The sequence below is a fragment of the Cibotium barometz genome, chromosome 25 (assembly GCF_041138505.1).
Source record: "Cibotium barometz isolate CiBa-2024 chromosome 25, ASM4113850v1, whole genome shotgun sequence".
Taxonomy (NCBI): Eukaryota; Viridiplantae; Streptophyta; class Polypodiopsida; order Cyatheales; family Cibotiaceae; genus Cibotium; species Cibotium barometz.
In genome coordinates, this window is record NC_141070.1 from 45,451,271 (window position 1) to 45,464,404 (window position 13,134).

Below are 13,134 nucleotides of genomic sequence, written 5' to 3' on the forward strand. Positions count from 1 at the left end.
TTTTTTCCCTTGAAATTGCAAAATTTTCAGCTCGATCCTATCTAAAGTTCCTTAAATGTTGTAGACTTTGAGCTAGATCTTAACTTAATTTTGCAGCTTTTTAAAAATTGTGAAAATAAGCTAATACCCAAATATATATAAAGATTACACCTGGATGGGTATTTATTAAGGTGGTAATTGCTGCCTTTAATAAAGTAGCGTGCAGGGTTGTGCCGCACTGTTGGGACGTGCTGCTGGTGCTGTTGGAACAAAAGCGAAAAAGAAGGGCTTTGGGCTTTTAAAAGAGAAACGCGCACAAACGCAGGCTTGCAGCTCGGCAACAACAAGAAGTAGCCTTCTTACACTAGGTTTTAGATAAAAAGCTCACCCAACCAGCCAGCAAGACCTTTCTCGATTTCGGGACCTCCGTCTCTCGGAATCCGATTTCACGCCCTGTAATGCAGGCCTCTGTGATGATTTCCTTGTGTCGCTGTTGCGTGCAGTAATCCTTATTCGTAGAAGATCCTCTCGTTCGTGCCATATCTGTGCATTGGGCTCCGCTGGAGGCCGTGCTTTGAGCCTATCCTCTTTCCTGCCTGTTTTGATTGAAATTGCTTCCTTCCTTTCTTTGATAAAAATTGATGCCTTTCTTTGATAGAACGGGATTAGGTTTCGCACAGTAGTAGGGTATATGGTAGCCCACTAATGTCTATACTTGCCACTGATTTTTCTCTGGAACCTCTGAATGAGCCCTAACTGTTACCTGGATGTGATTCGGGAAGTTGGGTCAGAATTGGTGCGATCAACGAATTGGCTAGCTGCTCGAAAACACTTGCAGATGTACGCCAAGATACCAAAACACTGTGGGCAATTAGTGATCAATCACTCTCCTGTATAATTTGTGAAGCTTTTCCAGTCCCCATCATCGTGCCCAATCAGATTTTATGAGTGCCCATCATCTAACTTGTGAAGATTTTGGAGTGCCCATCAGGAAATTTGTCAAGCATTTTGGGTGCCCATCATCAGATTTTCCGTGTTTTTGTGGGTGCCATTATAGATGTGTGCCCACGATCAGATTTGAGCAGTTCTCTGATTGTGAGCTTTTTTGGTGGGCGTTCGAAATGGCAACTCTGGACCGAATCGTGGGTTGCCTTCTTAAGCTCAAGAGCTAGCAGGGAGAGTGCGCGGATTGGGTCCTACTAGGCTTTTTCTCACTGTTGATCTTCACCGTTGCATCCTGTAGCGGTCCCCTCCATGCGTACTTAACTTATTCTCTTTAACGACATCTGAGCTTTTGTTGCCCCTTTTACTGCCGATTGGTCTCCCATCCTCTCTTTTCTTTTACTAAACACCAACAAAATATTCTGTGGCGGAATGTCCTCACAGTCGGTCGGTATATCAAGAAATTCCATCACACTCAAGTCAAGTTGTTTTCTTTGTCTTAAACAGCCCACAAATCCGCCTCCTTCAGGGTCCCCACAACTACCAGCAAACTTTAGTCTTTGATCTAATGATGGGTTGCTTAGCTTTTTCTCTGCAATATTAACAGGGTTTCTTTTGGAAAATTTGTCTGTTTTGAGCCTAAAGTATACCTTCAGAAGCTTCTTGGATGGTGAAGATTCAATGCTTTCTATCTCATGCCAAGCACATTGGGAATGTCTGGGACTAGTCTTTTCAAAAAACCAGGCCCCATGGTATCATTACAGATACAAGAGGCGCACACCTCCACATTCCACAAGGTTGGTATCAGTTCTGCTTTTGCTCTGCATTCTGGGTGGGCATATGCTAGGTGTGTTTGAGTTTTGATCACCATTTCCTCAGTGATGAGAGTTTGCCACCCTTAAGGGTGTATTGCAACTTCATGCAAAACTGCCATCCTTCACCACTGGGGTCCATCTTTGTCCGTCCATCCCTGTATCTTTTTGGAGCTGCCTCCACATGCCCTTTACACTGCTTCTGTTGTCATGATAAGAAAAACTGGGAGGGCTGCTCAGCTTTGGAACAAAAGCGAAAAGGCCACTCAGACTCACTTAAAGAGACACCTTCACTTGACTAATTGCATCCATTTGAAACACCAGTCATATATGCAGAAGACTAGAATGAAGCTAGAATTGGGCAATTCTTCTGAGTTGCCTTTGATCAGAGAGCTGTCTACCTTGAGAAAATCTCGCTCTTTGAGAGATCCAACTACCAGCCCTTCATGCAAGTCTGGATCCGTTATGCAAAAGCTTGACAGGGAGACTGGAAAGGAGGAATCTGAATGGCAGGTGCCAATTTATAATGCCGAGTATAGCACTTTGGAAAGAGTAGTATCCGTACCAGACAATCTAAGGGCTAATGCTGCACTACAGAGTACTAGTGCTGAAATAGAGGAAGGTGAATCCAGTGAAATGGAGGGCTGGGTTGAAATCAGCCCTGAAGATGGCAAGCAGCTTGGAGCAACGTACGTCTTGCATCATCATGGACCACATAGCATGACAAGGGATCAGGACTCGAAACTTGAGTCACACATCACCACTGAGATCAAAGCAGAAGGTTCCACTTTGCACAACTGGGACACCAAGATCGGGCCATCAGATTTACTGAATGCAATAAAAAAACGTGAGATTGAAAAGCAAGAAGGATACAGTGGCTTTGTATCGATGAGTGCTGGTGGCACTCGTGGGAAACCAAGAGAGGAGACAACATCAGGTAGAGATGGGGGCAGCTTCGAAAGTGAGAAAGAACAGTCACCTTTTGGTTCTGATTCGATAAGTAAATCAAAGCCAAGAAACAGGAGCATTAGAAAGAGTATGGTCCAAAGAGGTGGGAGACTTCACGCACAATTGTCTTCTGCTGCCCAGCTTACCATGTCCACCCAAGACCGACGCCATTGGAGATCTGCAGCATTAATAGACACGGTGAGTGCAAATGCACCTGGAGAAAATGATGAGCTTGAAATTTCTGAGCTTCCTCAGAATGGGTGTGGTATACCTTGGAATTGGTCTAGGATTCATAGCAGAGGAAGGAATCTTTTGGACATAGCAGGCAGAAGTGTTTCCTGTGGCGCTTCAGATCCTCTTACCAGAAGACTGGGGAATGTATTATCTGGAAGCCATCTTAGCTCTTCTGAAGAATCCATGCCCATCACAACATCGGAATTTTCAGACACTTCCTTCAACACAGACTCAGAAAGTTTTCCTTTGCTTGAACATGGCCTTTACTCAGATAACGGCAGTCCAAGTGAAGGAGGCCCAGGAGAACAAAGTGGACAAGATCAAACTGAGTCTTCTGAGCTCCCTTCTAAGAGCAGTGGAAGGAGGTTGCCAGGAGGACACTCATTCTTGATGAGCAGTGAGAATAGCCACCTCAGTTTAAGTCAAAAGTACATGCCAAAATCTTTTCAGGACATCGTTGGGCAGAATCTAATCACGCAAGCCCTTTCTAATGCCTTGTCGAGAGGACGAATTGCTCCTATATACATTTTTTATGGCCCTGGAGGAACAGGGAAAACCTCTTGTGCAAGGGTCTTTGCAACAGCTCTGAACTGTACTTCTCCACAGGAACTGAGGCCATGTGGTTCTTGCACAGAATGCTTAGTGCACAAGTTTGGGAAGACTTCCATTGTTAAGGAGTTCAATGCAGGGGGGCTTCAGGGTGCAAGAGGCATCAAAATGTTAATGCATGATATTACAAGGTCGTCCTCCTTGCAATACAGAGTGTTTATTGTGGATGAATGCCATACGCTATCAAGTCAGGCTTGGAATGCTTTTATGAAAGTTGTGGAAGACGCTCCCAGAAACATTGTGTTTGTCCTGTCCATGAGCAGCTTAGAGCAGTTGCCTCATGCAGTGATTTCAAGGTGTCAGAAATTCATATTTTCAAAAATCAAGGAAAGTGAAGTCATCAACAGGTTGCAACTGATTGCAGTCCAGGAGGGTATGGAAGCTGATGCAGAGGCTTTGAAGCTAATTGCGTCCGCATGTGACGGATCTCTGAGAGATGCTGAGATGATGCTTGATCAGCTCAGCCTTCTGGGTCAGAAAATCTCATTGTCCATGGCGCAAGAGCTGGTAAGTTCACTGAACAGACATCATAGCTGCTGAATTCTTAATTCACATGATGTGTTACATATGCTCATGCTGTCTTGTATCATTGTTGGCCCTTTTCAGTAGGTTGTAGTTGTACAGGCAAGTGAGTTGTGGTGGTTTCCCAGTATGCATCTCTTCTTCATGTGATCAAATATCTATTTAGTGCACAGTCCCAGTGGTCTGCACCGGATGGGATATGGTTTGTAGCAGAAATGTGGATGAAAGGGGACAGCCTTGTGAACATGCGTTCCCTAGTTTTGAGCATGTAATACTGGCTCATTCAACCAAGAAACTGCTTTCATGTGCTGTCGAGGCATCCAATGTTTTTGTATATGAGTTTCTTAGGCATTGTTTTAAAGGCCTTTTTGAGGTCCATGGAGGGACGGCCTTCGATGAGGTCATGGCCACAGGTATCCTACAAGAGCCCCTCTCAGAGTCTCAGAGGGCAGATTGATTGAAGTGGTTACCTGGCACCACGAACCTCCAATCCTTCCTCCCTGAGATGATCCATGGAGCACGGACAGGTTTTGGACCAAAATCTTCACCGTCTGGGAGGGAACAGCAGTGGCATTATGGCATAGATCGGCCAGCAGGATCTAGCAGTTCTCCTGCTGGACTTCGAGAAGGCCAATGACAAGACTGACCAGGCCTTCCTGGAGCACACTATGGTCAATATAAGATCCTCACCCACTTGGGCAAGGGAAGTGTTGGCTCTATACTCCACTCACACCAGTCACTCATTGAGGGCGCACGGGCCAAGGGCTTCTCCACTTCGTGCTTGGTCTTTCAGGGTTTGCCCCTGGTCCCTTTCCTCTTCTTGTTTGTGGTGGAGCCTGGAGGCTATGAGCAATTTCCCATCAGCACAAGACACAAAGTTATAGGGCCTTGGATGGGTAAGCACAAGACACAAAGTTATAGGGCCTTAGATTACCCATCCGCAACATGGCATCCTTCCACTAGTGAAAAGAAAACTCCGCCCAATACAACTCTGTCCAATATAGTGAAAATAGTGAAAAAACTGAAGAAATGAAGGGGGCTCTCTCCATCTCGGAGGGAGGCGCTATATCATGGGGGTGGGGGAGAGCCAAACTTGGGGTGCCATGTGATTGTGCCCTCCTCTTTGGAGAAGAAGGAACCAATGCTTTAGGTGCGGTGGAAGGTAGCCTGTCGTCTTTGCATGCGCTCAGAATCCCTTGTCAGGTGCTCAAGGTGTCCCCTCAGGGTGTGAATGAGATGAGATCAAGCCAAATAATGAGGATGGTCTTTGCACGGGAATTGGGCTCGCCTGCAATGGCCTTGCTGCAACGAATGTGCTAGGCAGCGATGCAAATGAGCTTCCAGCGTTAGCTCTTCAATTTCTCACTTTCTTCCGATTTGTAAATCCTCATTTCATACTCCTTCCGATTTATACATCCCAATTTCATACTTCAGCCACAATTGTACCTAATTTTATACCCAATTGTTGAAAATTTCTACTTCTCCCTAATATATAAATCGCAATTTCATAATTTCAACCTCAATTGCATCTAATTTCATACCCAATTGTTGAAATTTCTATTTTTTTCTTAATTTCTCACTTTTTCCCAATTTGATTTGACAAGCGTCACTTCAAAACCTCTCCGTTTCGTCCCATAGAGATGAAATGAAACAAAACATTTCTTGTAACTATGGTTCCACTATATATATAACAGGGGTTTGTTCTCCCAAACCCTTGGGCACTAGGATGCAATGAGGCCCATGACCTCAAGAGGGGGTGTGTCGATGTGTCACTTCTCCCGCTCTACCCACAATGTGGACTCCCTAAAGGGAAGTGGGGTAGTCTTGTCGAAGAACTGTTGTGAACAGATGAGTGTCATGAGGGCCAACCTCCGTGGTGATCAGTGGGAGGCCTCCCACCAAGTCGAGTATCATGAGAGGAACCACTCTTTTGGAGAAGGAAGTCATCCAAGCATCGTCTTGGGGGGAGAAGCTAGTTGGGGGATGGTGGAGACACATGATGGAAGCACCGTGCAGGCCCAGGATGTGCCCATGTTTGCTAGGTTGGCTCGGGAAGATGATGGAAGTGCCTCCAAGTCCCCAAAGTTTGGGTGGGGCCAGAGCAAAGTCTACCCCAAGAGTAGAGGTTCCTAGATTTAGAGTTCATGAACGATACAACATCCTAACTCTTGGTACAAAGGGAAACCCATTGTGCTTTGTGGCTGCGATTGAGGTCTTTCGTCTTGCTTTTGGGGCAAATTTCACTTGGCATAAATCTGTTGGAAGGTTGGCGATTTCGAGCTTGTGATCTATGGCTAGAGTGTGCCTTGGATTATCCTATAAGTGGAAGCATGGGAAGTTGAAGCGCCATATATAGGGTGTGGTGGCACCTTGTCATAGTCATCTCCTCCGGCCGGTGTTTTGGGAGGCAGCTCATGGGGAGATGGGAGCCTGGTGGAGGGATGCTGCAGTGCCCGTTGGGGGTGTTCGTGGAGCTCGATGGTGATGCGTCTCCTAAGTGCGTTAGTCTCCGCAACGCATTTTGACATGGTATTAGAGCCCGGGCGTGTGGTGTCCTGGGCGACCCCCTCGCGCCTCGGTGGCTTGCGGAGCTTGAATCGAGGGAGGGTGTTGGAAGGTAGGCGATTTCGAGCTTATGATCTATGGCTAGAGCGTGTCTTGGATTATCCCATAAGTGGAAGCATGGGAAGTTGAAGCGCCATATATAGGGTGTGGTGGCACTTTGTCATAGTCATCTCCTCTGGCCGGTGTTTTGGGAGGCAGCTCACCGGGAGATGGGAGGCCAGTGGAGGGATGTTCCAGTGTCCGTTGGGGGTGTTCGTGGAGCTCAATGGTGATGCGTCTCCTACGTGCATTAGTCTTTTGCAGCCCGCTGCACATTCTGACAAAATCTTGCGTCCTCTGGGCGGGCCCCTCTCCCTTCCCCACTTGGTGGAGGCCTTGAAGTGGATTCTTGGAGGCATCTCAATATACCACGTAGAGTGCCAAGCTGGGAACAATATCACCCCGGACAGCAGCATATAGCCCACTCTTGCGGAAGCTGTTTCATTGGAGCATAGCTTGATTCTTTGTTGTGGTGGCCAACAAGGTCCTCCTTGTCATCGTGTGGTCATCACGTCTTGTCGGCCCTTCTTGTGCTCATATATAAAGTTTGTTTGCACCCCTACCCTTCCTGGTATCCACTAATAGGTCTTCAACGAGGATCCTACTGCAAGCTCAACACGTTTTTAGAGAACAAATTCCAGCCAGACTTATCCCAGCTTGGGCCACCTGCTCAAGGATCAAAGGCACTAGTCTGGTCTTGAACCTTGCTAGCCTTTTTCCAGCCATGTTTCATTTGAAATTTCACTATTCCCATGCCATGTAAGGAAGGTTCTAAAGAGAAGTGACAAGTTCAGGAGTAGAGGAGAAGAAAAAGCTTTGGGGAGAGCCGCTGGTCAATTTACTAGTAGTTGTATTAAAAAAATAAAAGGAAAGCTTGCCTTGCGTGCCCAGCCAACTACTCCCTCGAAATTTTGGAGAGCCTACGGCGTTTCTTCTTATGTTCTTTCCAACTTATGGAAGAGGGTATGGAGCTGCTATCACCCGCAGAAGGTGGAGAATAGTGGTGGGCAGTGGGCACCTGGTTATAACCGACCAACCCGCCACTTGTGGAAGATGTGGTGCCCCAGAGGACTTTCATTGACATTGCCAGAAGGCGCTACAGGTTTGGTGCACTTGTTCAGTATGGACTGCGGCAATTCGTTTGTCATCTTGGGCACCATTGCATGGGCCAGGGAGTCAGGACTGGTGCTCCTTTTCGAGGGCAGTGCACATCGCCATCACCGCCGCCAAGGCCTAGTGGTCCCGACAACCTTGGAACCCATTGACCCCACGGACTTGCTGTGGGAGCCCATCAGCAGCCTTTGCGTCAATCTATGGCTTAGAAGGATGTGGCATGCAATTTAAGCTCAACCTTTGACCATAAGCATAAGGAATCCCTACGAGAAGCAAAAAGTCAGGTAGAGTGTAGAGCTTGTGTTTATGATCTTTGTCGGTTCTATTACGTCTCACGTGGGGACCTATGCCAATCAATTAATAAATTAATCGATTAAAAACACAAATAACCATACGAAAGTGTGTATCGTGGTTGTAGAGCTGAAGTAAAAAAAAGTCTTACTTGGGATGATGAAACATTAGGGGGAGCAGTGTTCGAAAAAAACCCGGGTACAGTGTAGTTTGCACCTTCAGTTTTCAAATTTTAATTTCTTATTCTACGAATGAAGGTATTTAAAACCTTCAAAAAAAATTTACAAAAGGTTTGATAACTTTTAATAAAAAAGGGAATAATCAAAATACCTTTCAAACTATAAGAGTCAAGGGTACTTCACCTTTATTGGTTGAAATAAAAATTTTTTATATATCATATTTTTACATTATATAATATATATATACTATAAAAATTAATATAAATAAAAAAAATAAACGTTATGTAAACGTTTTAAAACGTTTATTTTAAACGTTATATAATCTAACGTTTATATTTTAAACGTTATATAATGGAGTTTTCTTCTTATCGGTTAAGCGGCAAGCCTTACTCTCGTCCACTCACTCACTGTCCTCACCTACACGCTGGAGGCTGGAGCCTGGGAGTCGGGACTCGAGAGTGGGTAATAGGTATCGGCTGAGGGCTCACAACGTTTACCGGTCCCCGGAGCGTGGTTCCCATTCGTCCACTGCAGGCAAGAGCCTCTTGTGCATCCTTCGTCATCAATTCATGTCAATCGGCGGCTTTCCACTGAAGGTTCGTAGTTTGTTTTTCTGCTTTCTTTTCCGCGGATGGGAAAAAAACTGCATTTTTTTAATAGGGGGGCAGCCTGCAGGGTGTTGCTTAGATCATGACTGGTCACTGCAATGCGTGGAGTTTTTTTCCTAAATGTTTTGTTTTTCTGCTGTCTTTTCCGCGGATGGGAAAAAAACTGCATTTTTTTAATAGGGGGGCAGGGTGTTGCTTAGATCATGACTGCAATGCGTGGAGTTTTTTTCCTTCAGCGTTTTGTTTTTCTGCTGTCTTTTCCGCGGATGGCTAGCTACTTCATGGTTCGAAAACAATCAGGTGGCAATTGTGAGAGGGTTTGAAAAAGGTGCACGAAAACAAGAATTAGCGACACGTCGTACAATACGAAGGTTTTCTTTTTTTTTTTGGGAAAGTGAAGGGAAGGCGAGGAGGTTGTGAGCTCGGGCAAGAAGCAAGCAATGGAGGGAGAAACAGCACATGCTCAGAAAGATTCCTACACGAAGGCGAGGGCTGGTAGTCGATGTTAAGCTGGGAAGGGTAAGGTTGGTGGAGAGGAGCCTTGCAAAGACATGAAAGCAATGTGGAAAGTGAGACAGGAGAAAGAGGAGGGGGGGGGGACCAAAAACATGAAAGCTTTACCTTATTACTTGCCACAGAGAATTGCAGTGGTAGGTATGCAAAAGAAGAGAGAGACAGACAGGAGAGAAAGCAAGGGGTGGTCAAGGTGGACGGTGATAAAAGAGAAGAATTTGAAGAAGCACAGTTTTAAGAACACAGGCGAGAGTGATGCAAAGGCATAGCAAAAGCAGCACCAAAAGCTGACCACACAGCACACATCACCCACCACACACGGACTATTGGGCAGGGCGAGTTTTTTTTTAGGGGGTTTCTTTGAGAAAAAATCGTCCTCGCAGAAGAAATCGTCAAATAATATATTAAATAGAAAAATCAATCACTTTGGACTGTTGTTAAGCGTCTTTAAGGATTTAATGATTGGATTATGGCACTATGGGGTGTTAGCATTTGTGATGGGAAACTCCCTTTCTTCCATGCGCTTCTTGCTTATCATCTCTCTTGCCTCCTCTTCTATATGCTAGCTACTTCATGGTTCGTCCGCATGCCGGATTCAAGCACTTCTTGTATTTCACTCTAATTAGCATTGTACACATCCGTGATGGTGGGAGAAGGATTCACATCAATCAAATAACATGCTATTATCTATAGGTTGTGCAGGGTTGATATAGGTTGTGGCTCGGGTACGAAGTTCGAACACTTCACAAAACATTGATTGGCATCAAACTTTGCAGGATTAAGGTCAGGGTAAATTTTGTTTTGGCTTGCCTCTTTCCATCTCTTTTCTGGCTTGCATCTCTTCTATATGTCTCATTCACAACTACTCAACATCTTTTTTCTTTTCATTTTTAGATATGTTGAGGCATACAACTTGACATAACTTGCTATTTCTTGGTAAAACATTAATTTACAAGGAACATATTATCATAATAACACATTTCAAATATTTCAGATGGCTTTTGTGCAATCCACACTACTCGGATTTGGAGGATTTAGTAAAGAAGTTATTGTGGATAAGAAGAAAAAAGGTAAAAGGTCAAGTAAAGAAATTGATGAACAAATTATTGCTAATGATTTTACTATAAGCAGCGAAGAGATTGATGAAAAAGAGGCTACGCGTAGAAAAAGAGCTAGGTTATCGTGGTGTGAAAATTGGAGAAGTGAATTTCATTGGCTGGAATTTGATAGAGAGAAAGCACGCATGTATTGTAAGGTTTGCATGGAGGATCCTAATTGCAAAAGTGAGTTTGCAACAATAGGTGCACAAAACATACAGCATAGTGCCCTAAGTACACATGCACGCTCTCGCACACATAGGTTATCATTGATTCGTTCTATGTCAAGAGGAAGTCTTGAAGTAGGATTGAGCAAACAAAATGAAACACATGACGAAGAGATTACCAATCTATTTCGTACTGCCTATTTTCTTGCTAAAAATGATATCCCATTAAACAAGTTTGTGCCAACGTTAGAGTTTCTGCGAGAATGCAAAACTCCCAATGTACCCGAACATATGTACAACAATGATAAGAGTTGTGCAACTTTTGTTCAATATATTGGTAAAGCATTGTCACATAATATAGTAGAACGATTAAAAAATTCTCCTTGTTTTGGGATCATGATAGATGAATCAACAGATATATCTATCGATGAGCACATGATAGTATATGCATCTTATCTAGAGAATCATTGTCCACGTACATCTTTTTTTGGACTTGTAGATGTTATTGGGGATCGTACTGCCGAGGGCTTGTATAATTCTTTAATAACATTGATCTTAGAAAATGGATTGGACTTAAGAAAGTTGGTTGGATTTGGATCTGATGGTGCATCCGTAATGATAGGAAAGAGATCTGGGGTGTCTACTAGATTAAAGGAGTCTTGTCCTTTCATGACATCTATGCATTGTGTGGCTCATCGCACAAATCTTTGTGCATCTAAAAGCATAGAAAAGTTTCCATTTGCAAAAGCTATTGATTCCACAGTTAATGAAGTCGCAACTCTTTTTAGAAAGAGTGTCATCCGCAAAGAGAAATTAAAAGAATTACAAGAAGAATTTGAATGCTCAATAATTCAATTGGATAAAATTCATTCAATTAGATGGTTGAGTAGATCAATGGTTTTAGCAAAGTTTTGTGACTCACTAGAGCCTCTTCTTGAGTTCTTTGAGAGTGAGAATCTCGTAGTCTTTAGCAAATTGTCTTCTCTAGAACTCATTTATGCATTACATTTCTTAGCAGATCTATATCAACATTTGACAAAGTTAAGTAAAATATTTCAAAAGTCATATGTTGATATTACTAGTATTCCTGGCATTGTGAGTGCTGAGATTTGTGCATTGGAAATAGAGTTTGTGTCAGAACCGGATATTGACATGAATGCAAGAAAGGAAGATACAAGGGGTTTTCCTATTATTCCTGATTATGGACCAGAGAAGGGTTTTCTCCATGGTTTACGATCTTCAATAAAAGGTGACCATTTTCGTAGCAAAAAGATATCTCGCTCTTCTGATGGCTCTGATATTGAATTGGTTATTAGCTTTCAAAAAGCATTCACATTAAGTGTTATTAAAGATTTGAAAGAGAGATTTGTGGATAACTCTACCTTGGCTTGTTTTAAAATACTCTCTCCATCTTGCTATCCTCCTGGAAAGCTATTTAAGAATTTTGGAGCTGATGAATTAGACAGGTTGATATCATTTTATGGAGAAAGCAAACTTGCAAATGGTGAGTTAATGGAGAAATTTGTAGATCCAATATCTCTTCGAAGAGAATACCTTACATTCAAGATTCAAGCCACTAATGATTGGAAAGGGTGGAATTTGCGGGACACTTGGTCTTACATAAGTAACAATATCACTCTACAAGAAAAGTATGAAGGGTTGCTAAAGCTAGCGCAAGTTGCATTAGTCCAATGCTCCAGTACTGCAATTTGTGAGCGTGGCTTTAGTATACAGAATATTATCAAATCAAAGTTGAGGAATAGATTGACGACAAAGAGTACAACTTCCTTAATGCGAGTATCCATCGAAGGTCCTCCAATGTCAGAGTTCGACTTTAGCTCAGCAATAGAGCTTTGGAGGCTTGATGCCATTACGACAAGACATGCTTTTACAAATGAAGACTAAAAGGTATTTCTAAAAACTCTAGAGATTAAATACATTATTAATGCCTTCATAGCAAAGTACTAACGTATAATACAATCTTCTTTTCATTAGGAGATGGAGGAGCATGAAGGATTTGGGAGCTTGTGAGTAAAAAAAATTCAACTAGTCTTAGCTGCTTTTAGGACGCAATGCAATATTTGTAGTGCATTTATGCACAAGCATGGATGATATTCTTGTGAAAGCAAAATTCTATTTTCTTTAATGATAAATATCATTTTACTCATGAATTTGGCAATCAACAATTTAGTAAATTCTATTGATGTGACCAATCATTTTGTTGCGAGAGTGTTTTAAAGTCGTTTTTAAGTACATCCTCTTGATACTCGAGTTATTTTGTCGCAAGAGTTTTTTAAAGTGTAAAATTCTGAATAAAACTTATAAAACCTTCAAGAATTTTAGAGAAAAATTTTTACACTTGGCAATATAAGAACTTACTTTTGATTTTTCAGATTAAAGGTATAAAAAGATATAGGATTTTGGTTTTTTTCGAACACTGAGGGGGAGAGGTTGAAGCACGTCTTAAGGAGCCGGTAGTTGGGATATTTGCATTCTGTGTTAGAGATTAGTTATTT

At 43.0% G+C, this 13,134-nt stretch overlaps 2 protein-coding genes and 1 long non-coding RNA gene across 5 annotated transcripts in view; all 3 read left to right on the forward strand.

The window, feature by feature from the left end:
* Nucleotides 1–265: 265 nt before the first annotated feature.
* The window catches only part of LOC147624618 (protein STICHEL-like 3), a 57,833-nt gene continuing 44,964 nt past the window's right edge, over nt 266–13,134 (forward strand). Inside the window, exons 1-2 of one of the 2 annotated variants that reach the window (XM_086819635.1) lie at nt 266–1,718; nt 1,952–4,031. In XM_086819635.1, the coding sequence (XP_086675761.1) occupies nt 1,603–1,718; nt 1,952–4,031 (2,196 nt within the window). In that variant the 5' untranslated portion in view covers nt 266–1,602. Of the gene's footprint in view, nt 4,032–13,134 lie in introns of both variants that reach the window. The other variant, XM_086819634.1, reaches the window with a different exon arrangement.
* Nucleotides 8,672–10,440, forward strand: LOC147624619 (uncharacterized). Its single transcript, XR_015269158.1, has 3 exons — nt 8,672–8,829; nt 10,048–10,137; nt 10,349–10,440. It is a non-coding gene; the product is annotated as an uncharacterized LOC147624619 (long non-coding RNA).
* On the forward strand, nt 10,496–13,056 carry LOC147624620 (uncharacterized). Of its 2 annotated transcripts, none has more exons than XM_086819637.1 (2): nt 10,496–12,526; nt 13,012–13,056. In XM_086819637.1, exon 1 carries the CDS (start codon nt 10,598–10,600, stop codon nt 12,521–12,523), a length of 1,926 nt encoding a protein of 641 aa, XP_086675763.1. In that variant the 5' UTR covers nt 10,496–10,597; the 3' UTR covers nt 12,524–12,526; nt 13,012–13,056. The 2 variants fall into 2 exon arrangements, with proteins under 2 accessions (XP_086675763.1, XP_086675762.1); XM_086819636.1 differs by lacking the exon at nt 13,012–13,056 and adding an exon at nt 12,614–12,764.